Below are 27,984 nucleotides of genomic sequence, written 5' to 3'. Positions count from 1 at the left end.
AAAAGAAAGTGATTTTCAATCTAATAAGGTTATCTTAGTGTGAACATTTTAACTACATCAATCAATATGCCCGTCAGGAGTAAATGACTAATGGGATTTCTCTTTTCTTTCTTTCTTTGTTACCAGAATGATGAATTGACTTTGCCTGTTGCTGAAGATTCTCATCTCCTTAATGCATTGCAGACATGTCTAATGGACAGAAGCTGTCGGGGTCTGGCAGTAACCAGTCCCAACCCAAAATATTTCCCCCTGAGACTGGGTCATCAGATTCCAGCTCTGCTCTCACAGTGGAAAATGTGAAAAGGCTGGAAAATGAATACATAACTTCTAAAGAAACCTTCACTAAACAGAGAATACAAGATTATATTAAGCAGACTAACCTTGCTTGCTTCAACAAAGAGACAACCAGGAAAACCAGCACAGAGCTTGTCCGGAATACAGAGCCTGGACCCTCCTCGTCCTTCCCTGCAAAGCAGAGCAAAAATAGCAAAGAAGTTTGTTGGAAGACCTCTGAAGAAATATCAAGGAAAGATAAGCTATTAACAGGTATTTTTCAGCAATCTGTTAGAGGGAAGGAGAGAGAATAAGACAGCTTCCTCAATCTTTTCTTCATTTCTGTTTCCATATGGTAAATATGAGTGCGATACATGGGCACCTAAAATGGTGATGGATTTTGAGGTGCAACATCTGCCTCCCCTTCCCTGCCTGCCAGCAGGGGCTGCAGTTGCATGGACTGCTGGGCTGGTTTGTACCATGTTTTGGGCAAAAGTATTAAGCTGTGAGAGCACGGTAAGGAGCACCAGCATGTAGACCTCAATCCCAACCACGGAGTTTGTCAGAGAGTTCATCACAAATACAAGGTGCTAGTCTAAGTGCCCCAGAGCGACAAAAAAAAAAAAAGGGATTTTACCAGCAATTTAAACAGAAGCAGAGTGAACCCAGGACAGAATGTAAACAGGAAACCAACCCATCCATTTTAGGCAGTTCTTCTGACTTCCCAAGGTGTTCAGAGTCCAAACACAGTGATTTATTTTTGTCTGGAGCAGAATTGCTCTCTTGCAGGGCACCTAAATGCCAGCAAATTAATATTAGACAATCACCTCTTATTAGATGTCTCAAGCTATTGTTACCTTTTACATATATACATATACATATATACCCTTTTAATAGTATTTTATAGCTCATTAAGTAACACAGCCAATGTTTGGAGACAAATAGCAGGGACAAAAATGTAGTTAATCCATGGAAAGGAAACCCCTCTAAATTACAGGGGGAAAAAAAACCTTTTCTGAGGATTGCAAGAACTTGTCCCATTCTGGCTCTGGCTGCCTGTGGTGACACAGCCCATCTCCTCTGCTTGCAAGCTAGGACGTGGCTTGTGCCTGTATGCAGGACAGGGTCATAGCTGTCCCCTGCGAGTGGCTGAAGAAGGGACAAGTGGCCCCATCAAAAGCCACTGGAGGGGGACCACAGCAGCCGAGGGGAAGGGCAACTCATTCTCTACATAGAGAGAGTCTGACTTTCTACAACAGAGACTGGATGCCAAACCAGGGGTCCAAGTGGGACAATTTGGCCTTATCCTAAGTATAAAGCAGGCTTTTAGAGGAAAGATTGGACTTTTTCCATATTTCTTCTTTGAATACACCATAAACACACATTTCACCTGCTCTGGGAGAGCCCCTAGCATAGCCTGCCTTGACACAGCCAGAAATGCACAGCTGGTAGGAAAGAGCCAGGCTAATCCTTGAAGTAAAGGGTTACCAATTTCCTAGGGAATTCATGCGTTGGTCCTCCTTGGGGTTGGGCCAACAGACGTGTTTTGTGCTCCCTTTTGCATTTTTCTCAATGCAAATTTGCCAGCTCCCAAGAATGAGAAAAATCGATTGTTTGCACACGTAAGGTTTATTTTTGAAGAGCTTTCCATGTGGAAATCAAGTATTCTTAGCAGACATACACGTGAGCTGCATCCTTGAGGACAAGTCTACCCCTGCAAGAGGCTGAGGATCTGAAACAGCCACAAGTGACTGGAAGCAAATGCATGCAGAAACCTCGCTCAGTGATATTCTAAGCAATCGCTTGTTGGATTTCCACATCACAATTTAAAATTCAGATGAAATATGAAGTTCCTTTCAGCCTGCTTCAGTAGAGGGCTAGTATTTAGACACAAGTAGGTTTACCAAGGAAAATCAAATATGGGAATGCCTCATTAGGGACCTAGAGTGAACAGTTATTATGTCTTCAAGAATTTGTACAGTACAGTGATTCACAGCGCTTCTTTGGCCTTTTCCAATCTCTTCTCATTGCTTTTTGTCTTTCATAAGAGTGGTTTATGTAATCTGAGCGGTAACCTTCATTTTAATGCTTTTTCTGGCTTACTCTTACAACCATGCCTCTCTTTTTTTCATGTCTTCCACATTTTCGTTTCCACCATCTCCTCTGCCATCCTACTGCCTTCCCCAAATTCCTCCAGGTCCATGCTCTTTCCCCAGACCTCTGCATGCCCACAGGTGCCTCTCCTCTCTCCCATCACCTTCTGCATATGTCTACCCTAAATTTCTCCCTCTGTCCTCTCTGATTTTTTGGAAATAACGCCACTCAGGATGTTGGCACTGAGGTAGGTTGCCTAAGCAGTGATTTATTTGAGAGAGCATTTGAGGTGAGACGAGATGTACAATTAATCCCGTAGGAGGGGGGTGCAACGGACCCCAGGTCTGCTGTGCTCTGCACGCAGAAGCAAACATGCAGCCTGTGGCCACTGAATTAATACAAACCTGGAGGAGAAAGGGTCTCCTCTGGCAGCAAACCCCCCAGGGCACTTCATCTGCCTGTACAAGGTTATTCGGGCCAAAATTCCCAGTTTCCTCCCCATTCTTGTAGCATCATGCTGCAGAGGGGCGGCCCCGGTCCCCTTCGCCCCATTGCCCCTGTGCAGCCACACCAGCACGAGCAATGAAGGTGAAAGACAGGTGGGAATACGCCCTCCCAAAGAGTCGGTAAAATAAAGAGACCCAAACTGCTTACAGATGAAACCTGAGCGGAAGGGCAAAGTAAATTATCTTGTAACTCTTGTCTCTTTCTCTGCAAAGCCTGCCCTCGGTCTCTACCAACTTTTTTTATGGCTCATGTTTGGGAGCTTTTTCTTCGCTCTCTCGCAATTTATTATACCATTAAAACCGATGGCAAAAAATGTTCCTCGTTAAGGTGGGAAGGTTTTATCTGAAATACAAAATAATGAAATGGCAAGAAATCTCAAGGCAAGAAAAAATACCCTGCTGTTCTTCACAAAAAGAGGATCTTTTTTTTTTAAAGAAAGCTTTTTCTGTTCCCTCCAGTACCGACGACAGATTCCCCATCAGATCAGCCCACTGGCTCTAAGCCGAAGGAATCCAAGTAAGGAGGGTAATTGGTAACATTTTTCTATAGAATTCAGTCACGTTAGGCTGTATTTATGCCACACGCGGGTGAGCAGCAGGAGCACCTAACAACTGGAGAATTACAGTATGCCTGAGACATCTCCAGCCTGGCAGCCGCTGCTGTCCCCTTGCTATTAATAAACTGGAAGTTATGTCTGTCCTAGTGGTTGTCTTCGGGCCCCTCAGCATTTTCTGTATTAAAAGGGATGCTGCCAGCCTCTGCAGAGGCTTTTTTTTTAATTACTTTTTGTTGTTGTTGTTGTTAGATAGATAAATCCCGTGCAGCATCTCTCGAAGCGGCTGCGATGTGTGATTTTTATTTTGCAGGCTGCTCTTCCAGCTGGGGAGGAAAGGGAGGTCTGATTCCCAGCCACAGTAAATCAGCGTAATACCAACCTTCACGCCACTGATGCTGCTGCAGAAACGCGGATTTACATCGGCCGGGGACGTAGCTCACTCCTCTCGGCTGTCCGATATAAATGTTAGACATATCTAATCTTCCTTGCAGACAGAGAGAAGGGGAGAGAAAAGAAATTGAATAGAGACACTTGTTCAAGAGACAAATAAAGACCAAATTCTTCTGCAGTGTACTTTAAATGGCACTCAGCTCATTGATAACGTTCCTTATATGAATATCTGAAGGATGTTTTGGCTTTTGTCCTTAAAGATGATATCACATGCACTCGGCACCAAAGGAAATGGACATAAGCAGCTGTTTAAGGGAAGGCTGTTGTATTGCTACATGAACACACAGCAAGGTGGTTTTTTTCATTATAAGGTTATAAATTCATAACTTGCAGCCTGAAAGAGTGCAGGCTCTATTTCTTCCCCAAATTTTGAAAATGTTACGGTCTGGGGTAAAAGCTCTGTTGCGATAGCAAGGGAAATCGGTCTTAAGCGATTCCTCAAAGGTTTTCATCCACGGATGCATTAATTTGTGTGCACTGTGCCCAGAATCCTTTAAAATTTGTAGATAACTAATAAAAAAGCAGTGACGTGTAAAGGCCTTCTTGAATTACTAATGCAGATAAACAAAAAAAAAGAAAAAAAAAATCAAAGCCCTTCACTCCTTCCCTTGAATCAGGTAAAGTCAGGCCCCGACCATAGTTCATTCAGCATCCTTTTTTTTTTTTTTATCTGCCAAAGCCACCGGCATGTTTAAATTAGTGTATCACAAGGGCGATCAAAAAATTCTCCCTGTGTTACAGAGATAGATGCAGCTGGACACCTTGATAGCTCCATGTTGTAGGCTGGGAATGATTTCATACCCTGCCAGACAACTGCAGGTGAAAAAAGAGAGTGGGAAGGGGTCTGGAAAGCCCCATTTACCCCTCCACACCTTGCTGCCCTTAGCCTTGTGAGAACATCTCTCCCCTCCGCACACCACAAGACCTAACTGTCACATCTTCTGAGCCAGAACTCATTTAAGGTGGCTGGTGTTCCCTGCCCAAAATAATGTCATCAGGAATCACTGGAAACAGCTGGGAAACCTTGCCTGCTCCTAAACCCCACAGCTCTTTTCCCCTCCTTGGCCATGAACTGCCTGTGAGCATCCTACCCAGTGTCACCTCTTTTCAGATGGTGTGTAGATGGCTATCCTGCCAACAGAATGCATGGCATCAAGGAGGCGATGACCCAGACAAAGTGGAGCTATTCAAATGAGTCCCTGGCTGCCAGGGAGGAAGGTGAGTTCATTTAAAGGAGCTCTGTCTGACATCCCAAGTACTCAGAATTGTAGAGGTTTTTTTTAAAAAGTGGCTTTTGGCATCAGTTTACTAAAAAAACCAAACAACTCACAAAGCAGGTTTTGTTTGGCAGAAGAGATTCAGTTGAAGCACTTTGACAAGGATAAATACTTCTCATTACCAAGATCCTAAGTTCTGTTCCTTCTTTTATTATTGTGGTACAAAATGCCTTATAGCAACTTTCCTTAGACCCAGCTTTGTTTCACTTCCCACATTATTAGGGGTTTCACCGAGAAACTGGCAAAAACTCTCAGTCCCCTACACAGAGCTGGTCAAACACCAGTGAGAGCCCAGAAGTAAGCCAGGGCCATGCTCAGCACCTCGCCTGATGGCTCAGCAGCTGACCGAGCATCAGCAAGAGGGCTCTGAGCCCGCATGACCCCAGCGTGCTCTGTCAAGGTGCAGGGATGAGCTGATTTTGCAGTGAGCTGCCCCTTGAAGTCAGACTTGCTCTCCATCACCACCCCAAGCCATATTGCTGGAGCCAAGGGGTGACACCTGCTGAAGTGGGAGGATGCCCAGAGGTGCTCAGCATCTCCAGCCCGCACTGTGTTAGTGTGGATTGTCTCAGTCAACAGAGATGGCCACAACTGAGAATGTAGAAATTTTCTGTTTTTCAGCTTCTTGATTTTAATAGGCCTCCTCGGGCTGATGGATCCCTCTCTTTTTGCCCCAAAACAGGAGTGAAGTGAACTTCACTTGAAGTTCACGAGTGTTTTGACAGTACTATCATTGCAGTCTACCAGCGATGGGAAAAAACTGTTCTTCCCATCCCTCCCTGCCTCCAGCAGTCCTGAAGTTGTGCTTCCTTGTAGCCACCAGCAAGACGGGTCCCTGCAACCATCCAAGGTCAACTTTAAAGGCCAGCATCTCCTTTTAGGCTAATGCAACTCCTCCAGCTCCAGCCATCCAGGTTCAGAAGGACATTTGAGGGCCAAAGTCACATTGATGTCCAGGGGCACATTAGACATGTAAATATTTTAGGGGATCCTGGCCTAAGGGTTTCTCTGAGAGAGAATCACAACATTGTCACTAGGCTGTCTCAGCCACAAGGGTTTATGAAATGCTTAGCTAGCAAAACAAAAAAGCATTAACTTCTTGGCTACAGCTTTCTGCCAGAAGATAGGCAGGTCGTGCTTCAATGCAGATGTCTCGGGGAAAAAATGTGCAATGCATTAGAGAGCTGTGACTCATAGAATAATTATCCTCGTTTCTCATAGTTTATTAATAATTTAAACCCAATCTTGGTGTTATTGATCTATCATTGAATCGGAGATTTATTTCAGATCTGTAGTCACTGAAGCAGTAAATTTAATCCCCCTTCCCCTCCCACCCTTCCATCCACTAAACTCACTTTATAACTAAAACATGATGTTTAGGCTGTTTCAGTAATAGGAGAGGAGTAGAAGAGCTCAGAGGCTGTGGGTGGCGGGAGCAGCCTTAAGCTCACAGAAGACCAAGCAGAGCAGCATTAAAGTTCTGGTTTTAATACACCTTTTTTTGAACGAACTATCCTCTGCACGTGGTCTCAGGGATGCCAAAAGGACCAAATGCTACCTGCTGGCATGTTTGTCACAACCAGATCCTAAATTGGTTTTGCCTGTTTTCCTCTGGGTTTGCTTGCCCATTCCCACACTTAACCATCACTTTTGCGTGCATCCCAGCTGTGGATCCCAGTCTTACTCTTTGTCCTCTGGAAACACAGATATGAGCTCACCGAGGTAAAAGCACCTGCAACACGTAGGCTGTTGCAAGGCACACAAGCTCTTGGGCCCGGTCCTAATCTCACTTAAACTGGCGAAAACATGAAGCAGCTGCCTGGGTGTCCCAGGAGTACCATGAGCGTAAAATCAATTTAAGTGCGTGGAGGATGAAGCATAGAAAACTATAATGTGAAGACTCCTACAGCAGTGCTCACTTGGCTGCACCATGTGTCTGGTGCATTCACTAATATAAGCAGCAAGACCTGGCCTTTTAAAGGAAGCCAGGAATAGAAAACAGCATGCTTTATGGCTGTAAAGTGCCCAGAAGAGTGATTTTTGTAGGCAAATGAAATACATTTTTATTAGACCAATTGTAGTATACAGTTGGGGTGGAAAATGTGTTCTTGGCTGTACCAACTCTTTCTCAGGTCTGAAAGAAAGCAGCAAATGTGCCCAAATGCTCTTCTGTTCTTTTCCATCTATATTAATGGATACAATTAAAGACATTACCATCCCCTGCTAGTCCATCCTCGCTGCTGCCCTTAGACCCCGCAGCTGGAACCACGGCAAGTGGGGGCTCTTGGCCACAGTTGGGACTTCTGCAGCAGCTATGGAAATGTGCAACAGGGGGCAAGCTGCCACAGCCTTGCTCTAAAAAGCAAGCAAGGCTTGGTGTAACCAGACAGAGAGGGTATCTTGGTGGAGTAAAGCACTGGCGTGCACCCCTGAGTGTGAGCTCTTAGCGCCTCTGGTGTTTCTTGCCCAAGCGGAAGACATCCCTAGAGACGAACAGCAGGAAAAAAAAGCACAACAGCCTCTGTGTAGTCTATAAGTCTGTTTCCAGAGGCACCATTATTAACTAAATAGTCATGAAGATGGGTTTTCCTTTGCTTTGTGTTTGGAGGTTTTTTTGGTGCTTGGTTTAGGTTAGCTAATCCTGGAATAAGACCAGTGACATGCTACTATTTCTCTAATCCTGCAGGACAAGTGGTGTTGGCAGCAGTAACACATTGGGGTGCAAGAGCTGGGTGTTGCAGGGCTGTTGGGAGTGGAGCAAAGTCGGGGAAATCCATGGCTGGAAACGCTGCTGGGTGGCTGTGTCCCTGTGATGCTGGGTCCCTCCTGTCCCAATGGGACCATTGTCATCCTTGGGTCACGGCTCCTGCAAAGTCCAGGTTTGCTGGCATTAAACCTTGCTCTTCTGTGAGGCGTGAGAGACTTATTTGGCCAGATTTCACCCAAAGGTGTGAATTCCTAGAAACTGAGGCTTTCCTGCAGTTACAAAGCAGTGACCTCCCTTCCTCCTTCTCCTCAGTGAAAGAGGCAGAGTGAGTGATTGCAGGCACAGGTACCCATCACCACTGCAAGTGTGTTTTGAGTACCCATCTGTGATGGGAACAGGTTCGGTGCCTCTCTGAATACATAACCCTTCCTCCCACAGTTTAGTCCTGCGCAAGGCAATTAGGAGGGTATTTTCAGCACTGAGCAGCTGAGTAGAGAAACTGAGTGTCGCTTCAGGGCACAGTTCACCCAGAATATGTTATTTAACTTGTTTAGGTCTCATTGTACCCTGGCAAGGTGAGGAAATGCCTTTTCCTGCCCTTTTAGGAGTGAGTAACTAGAGAGTTGTGTCCCCATCTCACATAATCTGAGCTGGGTGCCCACTTCTCTGAATCACTTGCTGGAAGTACCTGTTCCTTGCTGTTGACAGTATTAGGCTCCTAGTTCAGGCACTTCACTGATGGGGATGACCTTGGGGCTTGGTTCAACTCACACACATCTCCTGACCCACAGGACACTCTCTTCAAACAACCCAGGTAAGGTATTTGTGGAGGCAGGTCATGCTCAGCTGGCCCACCACTCTCCTCCACCCAAGCTGGCCACAGGGGTGGATGGTGGTCCCCACCCCTCCTGGCGCCCATTGGAGGCTGCGATGGTGCAGAGGCAGTTTTGGCACCGCATACTCACGCTGAAGGAAATTCTGCTCTTCCCTTCAGTTGCGGAGGTGCTCTCCAGGAACAGTGAGGTGTACCCCGAGGCTGGAGAGAGCAAAGGGGCAGCCAAAAATGAGGAAGAGGCAACAGCTGAGGATGGAGAGGAGAATAACCAAGCAGGACTGTGTGAGCAAGGTACAATGTGATATTTGGAATAATCACAGCCACTGTCAGATAAATCTGTGTTTTCTAGGTGCCCATCTGCCATCCTTTGAAAATCACAGGCTAAACTAAAGATCATTTTGTTCATAAGAATGACCAAAGCATTTGAAGTCCTCCTTATGCTACCACGGATCATAGATTAGCACTGTTTTGTGGCCATGGAGGACAAGCAATCCTGTCTAGCCATCCAGGGCCATAATAAAAATGAGTAGCCTCTAGAAAAGGGCCAAGTTGATGCCTGGGAGCATCAGCCTTAAAGTAAGGGTTGCAGCCCTCTTTCTCCCATGATGTTCCTCCTCAATTTCAGGGGATTTCAGTTCTTCCATGTCTCAGCTGGGTGGTCATGGAATGTCAGAGGGTGTAGGAGGCAAGAAAAACCTGTGGTTTTCAGAAAAAACAGTTGGGAAAGGGGATTAAAGAAGGAAAACTGGGAATCTGAGAAAAAGGGCAAGAAATAGGAGATTAGAAAAGGAAAAACTATCGATAGTTGTGGGGATATGAATGAAAAACTGAAGACAGACCCCAGGGAAGAGAGAAAAACAAGAATAGGGATTAGGAGAGAGGCAGAACTGGGGGAAAGGTGGAAAAACAGAAGGAGAGACATTGAAAAGGGAGGTGGATATGAATTAGAAACAAAACTTAAGTGGAGAAGAAATTTAGCAAAATTGCAAAATGAAAACAGCAAAGTAAAGAGCAACTGATTCCAGAGAGCAGAGGAGATAGGTTTGGCAAGACAATGCTCCTGGTTGTCCATTGAAAGCTTGCTGACAAAATAGTGCAGAGAAGGTAAGTCCTCTTTTCTACTTCTGTCTGGATATCTGCAGTCCTCCAAGGAATCAGGCTGCAAAAGAAAGACCTGGGACTGCAAAACACTTCCTTTCTCTTTGGGATAAAAAGCGCTCATTCTGGGGAGAAGAGGGCAAAGGGCAGGAATAAGTGATTCTTGCCTTTTTTTTTTTTCTTTTCTTTTTTTTTAGTTTTTTATTTTCACAATAAGCTTTGACACATATTTGTTAGGTAGAGTGGCTCCCCAGAGCAGGGGACATGTTCCATGATGAAGTCTCCTCCGGCACTTCCCAGAACAGATACCGGGCAAATGGAGGGGCACAACTGCAGAGTCGCTGCCTGTGCTACCTCCCTTTACCCACCTCAAACCTCTCGATCTCCCATCACTGGGGTGCAGCAGCTTGAAATCTGCAGGAGGAGAATTCCTGGAAAACCTGCTCTACTCTTTGCCTTGCCCTGCAACTCATCCCTCCATCCCTACTTTTTCTTGTCAGGCATTTGTATAAATAGGATTAACATCTGCAGTTACACTTAGCTAGGTTGCAAATTACACAGGCTATCAAGCCTTGTGCTTCGGGGCATACACTGATTACCATCGGAGGGGCAAAAATGAGTTTTTCCAATAACAGAATATTGCATGATTGACTGGGGACATTACGGGGCAGAGTGGATTAGCCTTTGCCATCAGTATCAGTTATATGTCATTACCGCATCAAAGCACCAGACGTGGGCGAGCCGCTTCCATTCAGGCAGCGCTGGAGGTGGCTGGGTCCAGAGGAGCAGGGCTGGTTGTAAAAACCGGCACTGATTTCTGAACCTGCTTATAAAATGTGCCTCCAGCAAGCTGCGCTCCCTGCTTCTGCTTGCCCACCTCCTGGGCAGCACGCTGCATGCCTTCGGCTCACCAGAGGACCCCCATCCTCCCCTCCCTTGTCCTCTTATGGCCAAGACCTGGACCTCCTCGCTGCTACTGCAGGGATCCAACCATCCCACCTCCCTGCCCTACTGCTCTCTCTTTTCCCCTAACCCAAATGATATTCCTCTGGCGGTGCTTTCCCCAGCTTTGAGCCAAGGACCAAGTTCTGCAGTACAAATACAATATACAATATACGCTACCCATAAAATATCATCCTACGATGTGATTTTTCAGAAGCAAAATTCACACATGGGCTCTCGGGGCTGCGCATCACCACTTTTGTCAGTCAGAGAGGAAGCTTTGACCTACAAAAAGCTGCAGCATCTCCTGGTGCTTCCCAGCTTTGGTGGGATCAAGAGCTATCAGAGGAGCTGGGACATGCTGTAACGGGAGGCTGGAGGGCACGTGACAGAAGGGTCTGCTGACCCCATCCTTACAGTGCTCCCAGGGGCTTGCGAGAGAGGGGCTGAGGTCCCCATTATCTCCCTGTTACATATGAACGGCTTTGCCCATCCTCAACTTTCAGGCCATCTCATCTCCTTCATCTTGGCAGAAAACGACTGTCTCATTTGAATGGAAGAGCTAGATTTGACAGAAATCCAAAATAAGAAGCACAATTAGCAGCAAAACTTTTAATTCCCCTTTCTAAGCCATTTCTAAATGTGTTAGTGCTTATTTATTGAACCTGGCTTGACATTTAGACAGTTCCTTTTAATGCTAATAGGGTTGATTACCCGGTTGAATCCTACTGCTTTGAGGAAACTGCTGCTCAGTATTCAGAGCTGCCAAGTTCCCCCTGCACAGAAACACCCGCCTTTCTTCACAAGAAATATGTATTATTCAGCACAAATGCATTAAAATAAGGCCATCGCAGGAGCGAGGAACCTGCACCAGTGATGCTGGACCAGCAGCCCCTGCATGAAGCATGTGGCCAGGGGACACCTGGATTGTGCCTTTTTGTGGCCAAAAACTCCCGCCAGGACCGGTGGGATGGGTGGCTTGGCTGTGGAGCTGGGGAGCACCCTGGGAATGGTGAGACCCTCGTCTGGTGATGGGTGGGGAGCCCTAAGGAGGAGGAGGAGTGGGTGAGAGGTGCAGCCACTACAGGGGAGGAAGAAGAAGAAAAAGAGAAAGAGGAGGAGGAAGTAGAAAAGGAAGAGGAGGAGGAAGAGGAAGAGGAGGAGGAGAAGAAGAAGGAAGAGGAGAAGGAGGACAAAGATGAAGATGAAGACAAAGAGAGAGGAAGAGGAGGATGAAGCCACCTCATTTCCCCAGGCTGTAGCCAAGAGCCGGAGTTTCCTTCCCTTGCCCACTTGCGGTTCACACTCTACTTTCAAGACTCCCGTCTTCCTCCTTATCCTACCGAGCCAAACACGGCAGGGACTCCTTCCTAATGGAAACTGAGGGCCAAGAAATGTGGGTGGGTCTTTTTTTTTTTTCCTCTCATATCCTCACTATCGTATTATTTGCTTCGGTGTGTGTAATGGAGCTTTTTTGCGCTCCCTTTGCTGCAGATCAATCGACCAGAGGGGTGTCTGATTGTCCTCCTGTTTCAATGTGTATCATCATTACTCCTTCAGAGCTGCTGCAAAATAGCACAGGCGTCAATAAGAATAGAACTTGGCCTTGCGCTTACTTTAAATTTGACTTTATAGGTGAAAATGGTAGGTTTTCAGAAAAATAAGCCTCCCCTCCACATTACTGAGCATGCAATCGCAACACGGGGCAGCTTGGGCGATGCAGCAGCCTCCAGAAATAGGGCAGGCTCCTAAACACTGAGAGTGACAAGCCAGCCTGGCTTGGCAAGCTTTGCCAATGGCCAGCTGAGCACAAGGAGATTACCCTGATCTGGGGAACAGAGATACTTGAGCTCAGGAATTTCCCCCCGGGGTGTGATTACCTTATAATAGCCACTATCCCTCATTCTCATTTCTAGCTGGAAAAGAGGTGCAAAGTGAGGCTACTAGTTTGTATCCATCAGCTGGTAAACAGCCAAGGCATGGCTTTTAAGGCAAACTTGGAAAAGTGCACAGGGATGCAAATGTCCCTGTCATTAAGGTGGTGAGTTTTCAGCCGCAAGAGGCACTTATTTATTGTGTCATCAGAGCATCCAAGTGTTTGATTTTAATTTATATGGGGAAAATCCGAGTGAATCACTCAAATTTGGACTGACTGTCCAAGCCACTGCTGTACATTTTCTTTTTTTTTTTTTGCTCTCCCCTCGTTCATAACCATGCGTCATAAGCAGAACAGGAGCCGCTCTCTTTCAATGATGCCTTGGAACGATAAAAATCAAGATGATCCAGGTCAGGCTGGGGTAAGGTGAGCTGACTGCAATAAAACATCCTTGTTCTGAGACCCAGCCACCACCTGATCGCGTTGCCACAGCATGGTGAGACGCACATTAGAGGTCTGCATGTAGCACAAGGTGCATCCCTTGGTTATCCTTGCTGCATTTCAGAACGACTTGGCCTCCAACTGAGGACCTGCAAAGAAGACGTGTCTGTGCGGGATAGGCGGACTGGACAGGCTTCCTCAGGCCCCAGACCTGGTGATGGGAGGAGGTAGTGTGAGCCAGGTTTCTGCAGGATGTGCCCTTTGCTTTATGTCAGTGGCTTGGTGCTTTCCCTCAGTCACTTAGGTCTGGCTCCCACCAGGAGCCACAGAGGTCACGTCTTTGTCTTCCACAGTGAGGGGTATCCCATTAGAAGGGGTCCATGCTCTGAAGTGCTTGGCTTACAGAGGCTTTCGTTTTGGGAGCTAAAGGAAAAGGGGATGCACCTGCCTGCAGTTCCTGGTGGAAGGTTTTTTAAGCTGAAAATCACACCTGGTGTGTTCAGGCTGGAAAGCCACCCAACAGCTCTATCTCTGGGACGCAGGGGGCTGCATCAGAAATGGTGACAGGCAGCAGCACCAGACACCTCAGGCTACATTTAAGCTGTTTTGCTTTAGTGGGAGACATGGCCCGGTGTGAAATGCAGGACATAAGGATGACTGCAAAGAGTCAGCCCCAAAGTGCGCCTGGCCCAGCATCCTGCCCTGGGCAAGAGCCAGCAGATGCTCAGGAAGCAATACAAAAATAGAGCAAACATTTGCTTACACTTCCCAGAATACTCTCCATTCCCCTAGTGGTCTGTGACTCAGGAACCTCTTGAACTGTAGATACCAACTTTGCATTTAATAGCCCTTGATGGATTCTTCCATAGATTAGTTTACACCCTATTGAACCAACGCAAACTTTAAACATCCACTGTACCCTGTGGCAAGGAGTGCCACAGCTAAAAACCTCTTTTTTTTTTGTTTTGAACTTGTCACTTGATAGTTTTCTTTGATGATTGCTCTCTTCCTTTGAAGAGCACTGAATACTGTGAACAGCTGTTCCCCGGTCATGCCACTCTTCCCATCACAAAACTCGGTCGTGTTTCTTCTTCAGTCATTTTTTTCTTCCAAGATAAAAAGTCTTAATCTATTCAGTCTTTCCCTGAATGGAGGCCCTTTATGTCTTTGATCATCTTCAATTGTCTTCCTCTGTAACTTTTCTATTTCCTCTATATCATATTTGAGATTGGTGAATCAGGACTGCACAATAGTATTCAAGAGATGGAAGCCCACGGATTTATACAGCAGCATAATGATTTCCTCTGTTTTGCTCTCTCCTCCTTTCCTAATAATTCCTAGCTTTCTGTTTGCTTTTTTGATTGCTACTGAATGTTGAGCTGACATTTGCATAGAGCTATCTATTATAACCTGAAGATTTCGCTCCCAAGTGGAAATAGCCAGCTCAGAGCCCATTATTTTGTATGTAAAGCTAGGATTGTCTTTTCCCATGCGCATCACTTTACATTTATCTACATCAGATTTCATCTGTGATTTTATTACCCTTTTATTCAGTGCCACGAGGGTCTTTCTACAACTCTTCGCAGTCAGCCCTTTGCCTCAACCACCCTGAATATCATCTGCAAACTTCTCCTCTCCCTGTTTACTGCAATTTTGAGATTATTTATGAATGTTTCAAAAACATGGGACCGTGCTTAGGCTAATTTAGCAGCTTTCCCTCTCAAATTTGAAGTGCCAGGTCCCAAGGAGAGGGAAGAAATGTAGTTTCCCAAGCTCTTGGGGCGTCACTGGAGATCAGTTGGTGCTTTTGGAGATGGATGATGTTGTGCTTAACCAGCAAGTCCCCCTCTCCCCTTGCACAAATAGATGAGGAGGGTAATGCCACTTGCTGGGATGTGTGTCTGCCCCCTCCACCAGACTGGACAGGACCAGCAGGAGGCCCTGTGGTGGCCCTTTCTCCTGCTGAAGCTGGGCATTGACACAGAGGCACAGAGAAGTCCTGGGGCCCTGGGGAGGAGGCAGAGGGGAAGTAATGGATGGCAAAAACCTTTCTCTGAGAAAAACCTCTGCACACAAAGTTGTGAGACCTAACTTCGAAAGAATAGGACCTAACTGGCAACTCTTCCTTGCAAAAAGCTGCATGGGAGCCTGTTGAGCTTGCCCAAGGGAGTCCAAAGCCAGAGTCGGACGAGGAGCTGCTGTCTATGGGAAGAGAGCACAAGGATGATGGGACCCCAACTTCCCTCTGCTCAGGCAAGGTGAGACCCAGCTGGTCGGTTAGCAAAAAAACCCAGAAATTACCAGCGATGAGCGCTTTTTCAGTGGTGTTCTTTTTTCACCGCACCTTGCAGCAGTGCCCGGTGGGGGAATCGGTGCTGGGGGGCAACAAGGAGGGGTGTTTCTTTCTGCTGGGGGCACCTTGATTTGGGGGAAGAGGTTGGAGAGTTGCCGCTGCTATGTGTAGGCTGAGCAGCGCTCCAGAGCTGAAGGTGAGCACAAAATTAATTCAAATAGGGGAAAAACAGGTGAGAAAGTGAACAGCTTTGGTGGAGGGTTCCTCGTGGCTGTCTGGTGGTGCACCTCATTGCTGCAGGGCCACACGGAGCGTGTTTCCCTCTCTTCCCTGGCCCCGGTAATTTCTTGTTGCTTTGTTTAGAGCCAGGCAGTGCAGGATTTGCCAGCTCTCTGGCAAGATGCCTTCCAGAAAAGGCGTGCAGCTCCCAGAAAAATGCTCTGCGGAGGCAGTTTGACATTCCTGCAGCCGCAAGGGGAGAAAAGAAGTTAGTCTCTCTTCTCTGATAACGAAGCAAAAATTGCGCCAAAGGGCAGGGGCTCTCCCCTTTAAGAGACTTAAGCTTGACCATCAGAAAAACAAGACCCATTTGATGACATAAGAAAAAAGGCAGGCATTGGTGACTCAGGCACAAAATGTCTCTTGAGCTATGTGAAGAACTGTGTCTCCTGGCAGGAAAAAAGGTGAGTGTGCACGAAAAAAACCCACTGGTTTCACAAAGCAAAACAGGAATTCAAGAGAAGAGCAGTGGCAGACCCACTGAGACTGCAGCCATCAACCCCCTCCTCATCTGAGTGGGGAAGGCTCTCGGCCACTTTAAACACAAAGGCAGAAGCCTCTATTTCCACACCAGCTATTTGATGGCCAGGCTGCTGCCTGCTCCAAGGACTGAAGCTGGGGACTGGCCAGTGCCAGGGGCTCCTCCAGCGGGGCTGAAGGTTTTAGCTGTGCCCTCACCCCTCACTTGCTTAAGGGCAAGGTTTTTGGGGCTGGAATGGCTGGGTGGGGTGCCCAGTGCCAGCCCACTGCTGGTGAACCACACCAGCTTGGTGCACACATCTGCGCAGCCCTGGGACACCAGGGTTTGTGCTGTTGGTCAGCCCACCCAGCCCCTGGACCACAGATAGCTGATGGAAAAAGAAAACTGACCTGGAAAGCAACCTGGGGCAAGATAGGGTGGACATTGCTCACAGTAGAAGGCATCAGGATGGCTACTATAAATACTACAGAGAGGAAAATGGTCTTCAAAGCTAAACCAGACTTAAGCCACTTTTGAGCAATTATCAGGAAGGAGAAGAGCTAGTCATGAATGTTTCCATCATAAATGCTTTGCAAGTGCATGTTTTCTTTTCCTTTTGAAAATGCGAACGTTCTCATTTCCCTTGAAGTTTCTCCATATCAAGGTTGCCTTAAAAATTGAGTGCGTCTTGATTTTTAATGTAGTTTTTCTCAGGGTTTTGTTTTAAAAGAAGAGACAGGAGCTGCTTTTTAAAACTTGTTTAAAAGTTTGAAAGTTTTAAGCCTCTTAAAAAGGTTTAAAGCCTTTTTTTTTTCTCTTTTTTTGTTTCACTTTTTCAGTGCTTCGCGGGATGTTAAAAGGCGGCCAAATTAACAAGTTGTTCACATTTTCACATGAAAAACAACTAGAACTTTCCATTGAGCTAATGCCAACTGCATTTATTTGTGAGCACAGATAATTAAACATAACCTGACATTATATACATATGTAATGAGAAGTTCTGGTCTTACGCTAAATGCAATGAGTTTGGTTGCCTTTACAGGAACAGCCTAGACTTAAGCCCTTTTTCTTTTTTTTCAAATTAATGAAGCTGATGCTGAATTTCCTTTGTCTTTTGAGGAGACCACCTGGACAGAGGAGGCTGCCAAGTGCACCTTTTGCAGTGCTCCTGAAAAGCCAATCCCAACAGTGATGGATCTGAAGGAACAACCCCAGGAAAATGTGAGTGTACCCATAGTGTGTGAGCATGCCTGTAAGATCAGTTTCTTCCTGCGAAAAGAGACCACCCCATGGCAGCAGCAGAGAGGAAGGGGAAAGGGACATGGGCAGAAGAACTGGAGGGTGAGGAGGTCCCTGGGCCCTCCAGGTGCCCCATGCCAGCCCCACTGCTCCTGATGGGTGCTGGACCCCACAGCTTTTTTGCTGCAGGACATATAAGGAAATGTTTGATGATATCATCCAAGATCTGATGAGTGAAGATGAAGCGGAGGAGGAAGAGCTGGACATCACTTCCCATGCTGACCCTTCCCAAGCTGATATGAAGAACAGCATCAAGGAGAAACTGCTGCAGCAGTAAGGACCAAAGGAGATTGGCCCAAGGCCCTGGTGGGAGGAGGAAAGCCCCATCACAGGATCCTTTCAGTCTGCTCCCAGGGAGTTTTGCTGGTGGGAACCTGCTTGTGGCGTTGTGGAACTCCTGCCCATGTGCATCAACAAGCGTTGAGGCATCCTCTTGTCAGTACTATGACAGTACCACTGGTAGGTGGTATCACCTGCCCTGGCAGGACAAATGGGGCCATTAAATGTTGGACCAGGATGGTTCAATGCTGCCAAGGCAATACTTGCCAGAAGGTCCTCATGCAGATCATCTTTGCTCTAGCACCCGTAGAAGCACGCTGGGTGGCTTGATGAGGAGCAGCTAGAGCTGAGGGCTCAGCAGCATCAGCTGCTCCATCTCAGCAATTTTGGCATTAAAATTTTGACATTTACAGATTATAAAGCTCCCTAGACGAGGGGATGGAGCCACATGCTTTCCCAGATGGCAAAAGGTTTTCCCAAGTCAAAGCCGGGTAACTGTTCTCTCCCAAGAGACCGTGAAGGCATCTGACCCCATTCGGGGTCTCCCCCCTGTCACACAGCCCCTGCACACCTGCCTACTGCACTGCTTCAGTACTCACCACCCAGTAGCCTTGGTGGACGTGGATGTGACTTCCCAACCTCCTCCTAGGCTGCTCAGCAGCAGAAAGGTCTAACTCTTGTTTCCACCCTCCCCACCCCAGGGATGCATCTTTCCCAGGGCACACCACAGGTGGCCGTGGCTGGGGCATGCTGGCCTTGCCAAGGTGGGCAGAGACCAAACTGCATCACTTGAGTTATCCATGCTTTGTTGCTGGTTCCCCATTTTCTGCTACCATTTTTGTCCTTTGGGGTCTGACTTGAAAGTGTCACCATATCTTCATGGGAGCAACAGTCCACGATGAAATTTCTCTCAGCTGCAAAGGTGCACTACAAGGTTTGAGTGCCACTCAGGTCTCCAGGTAGGACCTGGTTTGAGACCTTTGGGTAGGGTCTGTCTTCTGGCTCTGAAGGGGCCAGCAGCATATATGGCATGAAGGACTTGGTCCCACCAGCCACGCAAGCTGAATTTTGACTTGAAAGACCAGAGTGACAGTCAGGAGTGTGACACACCAGTGGAGTCGGGCAGGGCAATCAGCCACATGTGTGATGAGCTGTGTGGGTGGGGTGTCCCTAGTGCTGGGACTCACCTCACCTCTGCAAGACCATACCCAAGCCTTCCCCTGTCACCTGCAGCTTCTATTGAGTGAACGGCAGGGAAACAGGCATTTCTACTGCATGGTTCACGAGACCTGCAATGAGATGGATCTCCCATAGCACTTCTTTGGCTGTAAAAGCCATCTGTGGTGACAATCTCATATGCAGGCATTACTTCAGGTAAATCCTAGAATCATAGAATGGTTAGAGTTGGAAGGGACCTTAAAGATCATCGAGTTCCAACCCCTCTGCCGTGGGCGGGGACACCTCCCACTAGACCAGGTTGCTCATCAGGTTGCTATCCTGATATAACATCCCATGATACTTGTTTTTCCCTTAGATTATGTGGGTAGTGTCATTAGTCAACAATTCAATTTTATTTTTAACTTCCCTTTTTTGATCTTAGGTTGGATGAAGGAGCCTTTGAGAGCTACAGGGAAATACTTCAGCAGTATATGAAATTTGTTGCCTGTATGTACCTTTGCTAGTGAGTTGCTGTCATTGCTGGGCTTGACCTGGAGCTGGAACCACAGGGTAGCTTCAGCACACTTAGAGAAGAAGCAGACACTGCAGCCCTTTGTGTAGTAAAAGGTGTCATAATCCTATTTATGAGTGGCCAGGGACATTCGTAGTTACTCAAAACACAGATCTGTATAATTGCCTGCCTACAAGGCCTATCATTTCCAAGCCATATGTCCTCTGGTTGAAAGGAGTAAGAGGTTCTATAGAAGAGACTTGTTAGTTCATATCTAGTCTATGTTTTGCTGTATGTAATTCTCAGCTGCTCATGGGCTTGATGTTGCATTGTTTTAAGCAAGGAGACCCTTTACATCTCTTAGGAAAGCCATCCTGCAGCATCGCAGAGCCTACCTCATCCTAGTTAGGTCAGGTTTTCCTTTCCACTTACTTCTCCTCAAACAAAGCAAAAGACACAAAACCTCCTCAGTCCCTCCCTCCATCTCCCCTCCTTTCCAAATAATCCATGACACAAGGCTTGAAGTGACAGAGCTGCATTGCCTTCTTCTCAACAACAACCTTCTAAAACATTTTTCAGCAACCAGAACCTCGTTCAGACTCTCGAAACAAAACGAATACGCTGTCAGGCCAAAAACCGCCCCTTTCCGAAGATACCAACCAACATCAGCACCTACAGAAGACCTGCTGGAGCTGGACAATGAGTTTGTTGCAGTACACTTAAAGGTGGGTGTAGCCTGTTGGGTCTCTTTTTGTTGCTTTTCAGTCAGGGATTGTAGAAACCTGCATGGTGTTGAGTCTGTTCATACCCTGTGACAGTCCTGCTGTTCCAGTCAAGCATGTTTAGATATCTCCTATGAGATATGGAGAAGATCCTGGTTCAGCAAAACATTAAAATGATTATCAGTGGGTGTGCACTAAGTTGATGGGACATTCCAGCTTGTGGCTGTTTGAAGATGGACTTAATCAGGTGTTCATGGCTGTGGTGGAAAGCTGAGTCTGGCGTCCCTGCAGTTTTACTGGGATGGTGGCCATGTATAAAGGGGTTTTCTTATGGAGCATCCCATGCAGCTTGAAGGCTGAACAATGCTGGTCAGTGAACTTCACCCCAGCTGAAGCCTTAGACCCTGGTCTACTTAATTCCATACGATTCATCCCTTTTACCCTTCAACTCAGGCTGCTTTATCCAAACTGCCCAGCAGGGTCAGATCCAGGCTCCTCAGCCAGGAATTACTTGGGGGAGTGCTCCTGGTCCCAGGCCAAGCCCTAGTCCAACAATTTAACAGCACAGACAAAAGGCCCAGGCAGCCTTGAATTCATCAGTAGGGACATCACCACTGTGCCCAGCAAGGGATGGGATATCCCAGGGTGTCCCCTCCACTCCAGCTGCTATGAGAAGCAGTTCCCCAGGGCCTGTCGTCCCTGCCCCAGTGACCCTGGCAGGGAAAGCCAAGGATGGGGGCCTGTGCCATCAGCCAGGCACTGCATGGGACCCCTCTGCCAGCTCAGCCCCCCAAAGCATGGCTCCTCTCTTCCTTCTCCTGCCTCTCCTCTCTCTTCCCAAACCAGACAGCATTGCAGTTTCTGCAGGCGTGCAAGAAAATTGCCTGTGATTTATCACACAATCAGTGATTTTGTTGGCTTTTTTATTTTTGACATAGAAGCGCATTACACTGCTCTCCCCTCCTGAAATATAGGGGTAGCAAATCCTCCTGCCCGGGACCGTCTGTCTTTTTAGCCTCGTAAAAAGCCTGAAAAATGAAAGCAGGGACAAAATCGGCGGCTTGTTGCTTCTTTTTTTTTTCTGTTCTCCTCCATCCCTTACAACCAGGAAGTGACTCTTAGCTGTTCTGCAGAGCCAAAACGTGCATCTTCAGGTTATAAACCAGCGCTGCAGTGATGGCTGGAGTCAGCCCCTTCACGTGTAGGGAATGCCTCCGCCTGGGAGCTGCTGCCGACAAGTCCCCCTGGTCCCCGTGACAAGCAAAACCCGAGCACGGTGCCTTTCTTCGCGTGACAATTAGCTGCTGCTTTTAACCATGATGTTAAAAGGGAGCAGCAAGGTCTCCCCATTCTTCCCTCCTGCTCAAGCCGCTCCCTGTTTTTCCCGGAGAAGCGGGCGGTAATGCTGCTTATTCCTATTAGAAAGCACTAAACTCGGCTCCCTTGTAATGCTGGGAGCTAAGCCCTTAGAATCATAGAATCATAGAATCATAGAATGGCTAGAGTTGGAAAGGACCTTAAAGATCATCTAGTTCCAACCCCCCTGCCATGGGCAGGGACACCTCTCACTAGAGCAGGTTGCTTAAAGCCCCATCCAGCCTGGCCTTGAACACTTCCAGGGATGGGGCATCCACAACTTCCCTGGGCAACCTGTTCCAGTGCCTCACCACCCTCACTGTAAAGAATTTCTTCCTTATATCTAATCTAAATCTCTTCTCTTCCAATTTAAAACCATTGCCCCTTGTCCTGTCACCACTCTTCCTGACAAAGAGTCCCTCTTCAGCTCTTCTGTAGGCTCCCTTCAGGTATTGATAGGCTGTTATAAGGTCTCCCCGGAGCCTTCTCTTCTCCAGGCTGAACAACCCCAGCTCTCTCAGTCTGTCTTCATAGGAGAGGTGCTCCATCCCTCTGATCATCCTCGTGGCCCTCCGCTGGACCCGTTCCAACAGGTCCATGTCCTTTCTGTGTTGAGGACTCCAAAGCTGGACACAGTACTCCAGGAGGGGTCTCACGAGCGCAGAGTAGAGGGGCAGAATCACCTCGCGAGACCTGCTGGCCACACTTCTCCTGATGCAGCCCAGGACACGGTTGGCTCTCTGGGCTGCCAGTGCACACTGCCTGCTCATGTTGAGCTTCTCATCCATAAGCACTCCCAAGTCCTTCTCCTCGGGGCTGCTCTCCAGCCATTCTCCACCCAACTTGTATTTGTGCCTGGGGTTGCCACGTCCCAGGTGCAGGACCCTGCACTTGGCTTGGTTGAACTTCATGCAATTTGCACGAGCCCACCTCTCCAGCCTGTCTAGGTCCCTCTGGATGGCATCCCTTCCCTCCAGCGTGTCAACTGCGCCACCGAGCTTGGTGTCATCAGCAAACTTGCTGAGGGTGCACTCTATCCCACTGTCCATGTCACCGACAAAGATGTTAAACAGTACTGGTCCCAGTACCGACCCCTGCGGAACACCACTCGTTACTAGCCGCCACCTGGACATTGAGCCATTGATTGTAACCCTTTGGATGCGGCCATCCAGCCAGTTCCCTATCCACCGAGTGGTCCATCCATCGAATCCATGAGTTTCCAATTTTGAGACCAGGATGTCGTGCGGGACAGTGTCAAATGCTTTGCATAAGTCCAGGTAAATGACGTCAGTCGCTCTGCCCTTGTCTACCAAGTCTGTGGCAGTATTGTAAAAGGCCACCAAATTTGTCAGGCACGATTTGCCCTTGGTGAAGCCATGTTGGCTGTTTCCAATCACTTCTTTATTCTCCATGTGCCTTAGCAAGGATTTCAGGAGGATCTGCTCCATGATCTTGCCAGGCACAGAGGTGAGACTGACTTAGCAAATGTTTCTATTTCGCTTGTCAGTATGTTGCAGGATAAATTGCTTGTGCGGCTGATGGAAAAGAGGGCTCTTGGCAAATTATGTCATCAGAGAGCGGCTAATAACATAAAATAAGAAGAGCTGGGTTTTGTACATGAAATGCGAAAACACAGAACTGAAGATGAGTTTTCCTCAGTTATTTAAAATGAGTTAATTAAAAAGTAAGCAAACAAACGAGGCTAGGTGGAAAGCGTAGAGTATGACAGTGTGGCTGGTCAGTGCTCTGGGGTTGGTACCGGTGTGGGGATAGGGAGGCCTGAGGCAGAGCATCCCTGTCCCCCGTGTCCGGGCAGGCATCCCTGCAACGGCCTCCCCCAGCCCCCCGTCTGCCTCTGACCTCCTCGGTTTTGCTCCTGCAGCACTGCCGTTCTCCTGAGCCCGTAAGACGACATTATCCTGATGGACAGACCTTTTTTCTCCTGTTCCTGGATGGAAGTGGTCAGGTTTAGTATCCAGCAGCAGTGATGCTTGGGGGTGGGTGGGTGGGCAGCTGTGGGAACGCCCTGCCTTGGGGTAGGTCACCGTGATCTTCCTCCCTTGGGGTAACCCACTGGAGCTGGCTGCACAACTTGTGCCACCCTTGCAAGGAAACAAGGTCTACAGAGATGGTTGCCTTGGGGCTGGTTGTCTGAAGGGGGGCGGGGAGGCTTGGGTCACTTCTCCCCAGACACTGTCCCATGTGTTTTCTTCCAAAGCATGCTTTCTGTGGGCTTTCTACAGGCTCATCTTTCCTTAACTGTTTCTCAGCTACCCGTCGGGCAACATGGCCATTCTCATCACGTTCTCTGAGGAAGCCCTGTTCACCTACTGCATCCTGGAGGACAGCAGATACCCAGGGATCAGGGCTGCCTTTGGGAGCCACGGCCATGGGGTCTGCTTCCACCCTGATGGCCATCTCTGGTAAGTGCAAGCCCAGAGGTGACACCGGATCCCAGCTCAGCCCCAAGCCCACCCCGGTGGCACTCCAGGGCTTTAAGACATGCTGAAAGCATCTTTATTTTTTTGTTTCAGTTTTTTCTATGTGAAAGTGCATGAAAGAGAGGGAGGGCTGTGCTGCAGCCCACCAGAGACGGTGGTGGTTTCTCAGGTTGTGCACCAAGGTGCCAGGTGCAGGCAGTGTGCACTGTGCGAGGGCAGTGAGGGATTGCCCCATCTCAGTTGCCAGTGACATCTGTCCAGAGATCCCGGCATAAGGACTGACTTTGGCCAAGGCTGGCCACACAGCCGTAGAGGTGGCTTGGCCCTGTTATAGTACAGAGATGAGAGCACATCTTCCTTACCATCTTCTCTTGGAGCCCCAGGAGGCTGGAAAAATGTGGGCTTATTAGCTGCACAAGAGGGCAAACCTCAACAGCTGGAGTCAGTTAGCTTGAGGTCAAGATTGCTTTTGGTTTGCTTCTCATATCCAGTGAGTGTACCTTGCTAAAAAATGACTCAGGTGACCAGTTTCTTCCAGTTTAATTTGTAATATGAGGTGACCAATGGCTTACAGTAAAAACTACTGGCGTTCGAGCCATCAAATACTAATTTTTGACACCCCACCCCCAGACTCCCAAGTTTCCCTTCAGAAAGCTAGGAACTGGGGGAATCAGTAAATCCCACCTCAATTTTACAAGTTGTCCCTGTGTTGAGGCTAATTAATGGACATCTTGAATGTCTAACTGGCTATTGCAAATCATTTTAAATAGCTTTTGCAATAACGCTTCCATCAGACTCCTGCAGTCCTGCCGTTCGCCTGCAGACACGCTGGTCTTTCATCCATCACGCGGCAGCCAGGTTTTTACAGCTCGTCACCGAAGCGATTGCTGGCAGCTCTAAACCATCCCCGACCCCGCCGTGGGGCTCTCCTGGCCCTGCTGGACCACACACTCCCCATCTTCATTAGCCACGAGCCGGCTGCTGGCTTGCCACCGAGCTGGGGTGGGCTGCTATGACCCTCCCAGCCTCTCCCGGCAGCCATAAATTAAGGGCAATGTTAAGTGACCACTCTGATATTTATAAAAAGAACATGATGAGAGGAGAGCAGAAAACCCACAGCCTGTGGGTAGGTCGCCTGTCCCGCATATGGACCAGTTCAGGCTTGCCTGCGGCTGGCACTGTAGCACATCACAGCTGCAAAGTTAGATTTATTTATTTTTCTGGGTGTTTTTTTTGCTGCTTTTTTCTGAGCTGCAACATGAGATAAAGCTGGGGGAGGCTGAGCTGTTCTTGCAGCCCAGTGAGAATCAACTTCTTCACCGTTCTATGATTCACACTTAGGCAGGAAAAACTCAGCGTAACACACGCTGTGAATGATAAAAACTCCCCATGAGCTATGGCTGTGGGGATGCCCCAGCACCCAGAGCCACCTACCCAGGCTGCCTGGGGATGGGGAGTATTGATTCGTATCTGTATGCTGTAAATATGGGCTGTTTCCCCCCACACGCTGCATTTCTCTCTCCTTTGCAGTTTGGCAAGGCCATTTCCTCTACCCAGCCACACGCACAACCACACACACACACAGACAGAGGACCAGTTTTTAGCATAAAGATTGCCAGAGCAAAAGAAATTTCTGTGTCCGGGGACTTTCAGAAGATGTAGAAGTGCAATAGGAAAAGGAGGACTCACACACACACAAAGTCCATGCTCTGCCCAAGGATTTTTCTCTGCCGTTCAAGGGGACTTACAACTCTCCCAGGGGCCAGCCAATTTCTTTAGTGTGCTTTTACTGTTGGACAAAAAGTATTAACAAAAAACAGTCCCTGACCTGATGCATCAGGTCCTAGCAGTGACTCTTGGACGGCAAAAATCATAGAATCATAGAATAGTTAGAGTTGGAAAGGACCTTGAAAATCATCGAGTTCCAACCCCCCTGCCATGGGCAGGGATGCCTCCCACTAGAGCAGGTTGCTCAAAGCCCCATCCAGCCTGGCCTTAAACACTTCCAGGGATGGGGCATCCACAACTTCTCTGGGCAACCTGTTCCAGTGTCTCATCACCCTCACAGTAAAGAATTTCTTTCTCGTATCTAATCTAAATCTCCCCTCTTTCAATTTAAAACCATTACTCCTCACCCTTTCATGACCTACCCTAATAAAGAGTCCCTCTTAAGAAGTTTAGTCCAACTGCAGATGAAAGACAGCATTTGGGACCGGGAAGTTGTTGGTTCTGGATTCACCCAGCTTTGCATTTGTCCCCAGGGCCGCCCTGAACCCCTGCACTGGGATCTGCTTGGACCAGGAAAGGGACAGTCACAAGTGCTGGTGTTGGCGTGACTTCAGCCACCACACTCACAGCCCTCCTTTCCAGTCCATCACCATGAAACTGAACGGCTACATCACCCTCAAAATCCTGGCTCAGGATCAAATTGATTTATCGTTCACCAGCCACAGCGATTGCATCCATTTCAACATGGGGTCCCAGTTGAAGGTAAGCACTTGCTGTGGTGGTCCTGCCCAGCCGGCTCCTGTCTGCCAGCCCTTTGGAGAGCAGGAGCTGGGAAACCATCCAGTGGAGATAAGCTTGGGGTTGCTGCATGGGACCGGTCACAGATTTTCAGGTGGAAAAATCACCGTTTCATTCAAAAGCAAATTTCCTGCCTGTGTGAATCTTAATGAAATTGCCTTTCAGGAAAGCATTTAGATAAGATTGAAATGCTGTCGCTGAAGGGTAAGAACAGCACGTCTCGCAAATTCATTTTGAAACACTATTTCTTTTCAAAACATTTATATTAAATGTCAATACAAACACAAAGCTCCTGATTTTATCTAAACAGCATTTCACTTAACATGGAACAAGCAGCTGAGGAGATGAGCAACAAAATCCCTTGATATTTGTTCCCACCTCTGACCCTTCCCTGGTGGTGGACGTGCTGTTCTGGCCGGGGCTCAGCCCAGCTCAGTGCCGGTGTGACTGTCCCAGCCTACTGGTGGGCATCCCTGTCCTCCACTGGGCGCAAACACAATTGGTCGGCTTTGAAATGCAGGTGACACATCACCAGGAGCTCATGCTTGGCTGGGGGCTGTGGCCTCAGGGTGAAGGATTTGAGTTGTATTCCCTGGTGCCAACACAAACCAGACGTTGACAGCCTTCATAGCCATAGTCTACATGTGGCCACAGATATATTGCTAATGGAAGCAAGCAACTGGGGAACACATTCAGAACGGTGGCAACAATCCACGGTCAGTTTGTGGGGCCATAAAGCACTAGCACCTGCTTTTCCATCCCCTAAATTCAGACTTCTTTTCAGGACCTATTGCTACATTAGGTACAATGGGTCCTTGTCCCATTACATCTGGGCAGCCCACTCCCACCAAAGGAGCCCAGAGCCACGAGTTTAGCTCCTCAGCCCCCTTGTACAGAATTACAGAATGATATGGGTTTGGAAGGGACCTCTGGAGACCATCTAGTCCAACCGCCCTGCCAAAGCAGCTCCACCTAGAGCAGGTTGCACAGGAACAGGTCGAGGTGGGTTTTGAATGTCTCCAGAGACGGAGACTCCACCACCTCTCTGGGCAGCCTGTACGTGCACTGGAAGAGGATCACCTCCCAAGGGGAGCTACAGGGTTAGTGTGCTCCATGGGCATGGAGGGAAAGGGCAGCTGGGACATGCTACACGGGTAAGGGTTTGGGGTACAAGGAATGCTCTCCCACTTTGCCTCACTTCAGGGGGTTCAGCATTAACGTTCTTTGCTTTGCATGGGCTCTTTTTGCAGTTAAAAGACCCAGAGGCAAGTCACCTACTTCAGTGGCCAGAAAGCGAAGAGGAGCTCTTCCTTCAGTCTAAAAAGATTCAGCTCAGGAGCCTGCTGTCCAAAATACAGAGAGCGTTGAAATGCTTTTGGCAACCCCTCTCTCAGTGATATCACCCCTTGTATTTCATCATCTCCTATCCGCATGAAATACTAGAAATGAAGATATTAAGCCTCGCAGGAAGCAGTTACATCAGCATTTCAGATCAACTTTTCCTTCGTCAAGGTGGTAACAGTCACTTTGTGCTGAAAATAAAGCTCCTCTTTTCAAGCTCACAATGCCTATCTCCCTGCACACCAAGTTCTTGTAACACCAAG

The 27,984-nt window shown here is 47.9% G+C and overlaps 1 protein-coding gene across 1 annotated transcript; it reads left to right on the top strand.

Annotated features, from left to right (window-relative positions):
* Positions 1–185: 185 nt before the first annotated feature.
* On the top strand, positions 186–27,777 carry ERICH6B (glutamate rich 6B). The gene is given in 14 exon segments (XM_074160039.1): positions 186–546; positions 3,333–3,390; positions 4,992–5,121; positions 6,538–6,634; positions 8,859–8,990; positions 15,193–15,314; positions 17,208–17,309; positions 17,503–17,660; positions 19,267–19,331; positions 19,915–20,060; positions 23,296–23,384; positions 23,684–23,836; positions 26,116–26,344; positions 27,631–27,777. Coding segments are annotated over 14 exon segments (1,989 nt in total).
* Positions 27,778–27,984: the final 207 nt, after the last annotated feature.

Source organism: Numenius arquata, chromosome 1, assembly GCF_964106895.1.
Source record: "Numenius arquata chromosome 1, bNumArq3.hap1.1, whole genome shotgun sequence".
Classification (NCBI taxonomy): domain Eukaryota; kingdom Metazoa; phylum Chordata; class Aves; order Charadriiformes; family Scolopacidae; genus Numenius; species Numenius arquata.
The sequence above is the reverse complement of the archived record's forward strand: the minus strand, read 5'-3'. Positions and strand labels throughout refer to the sequence as shown.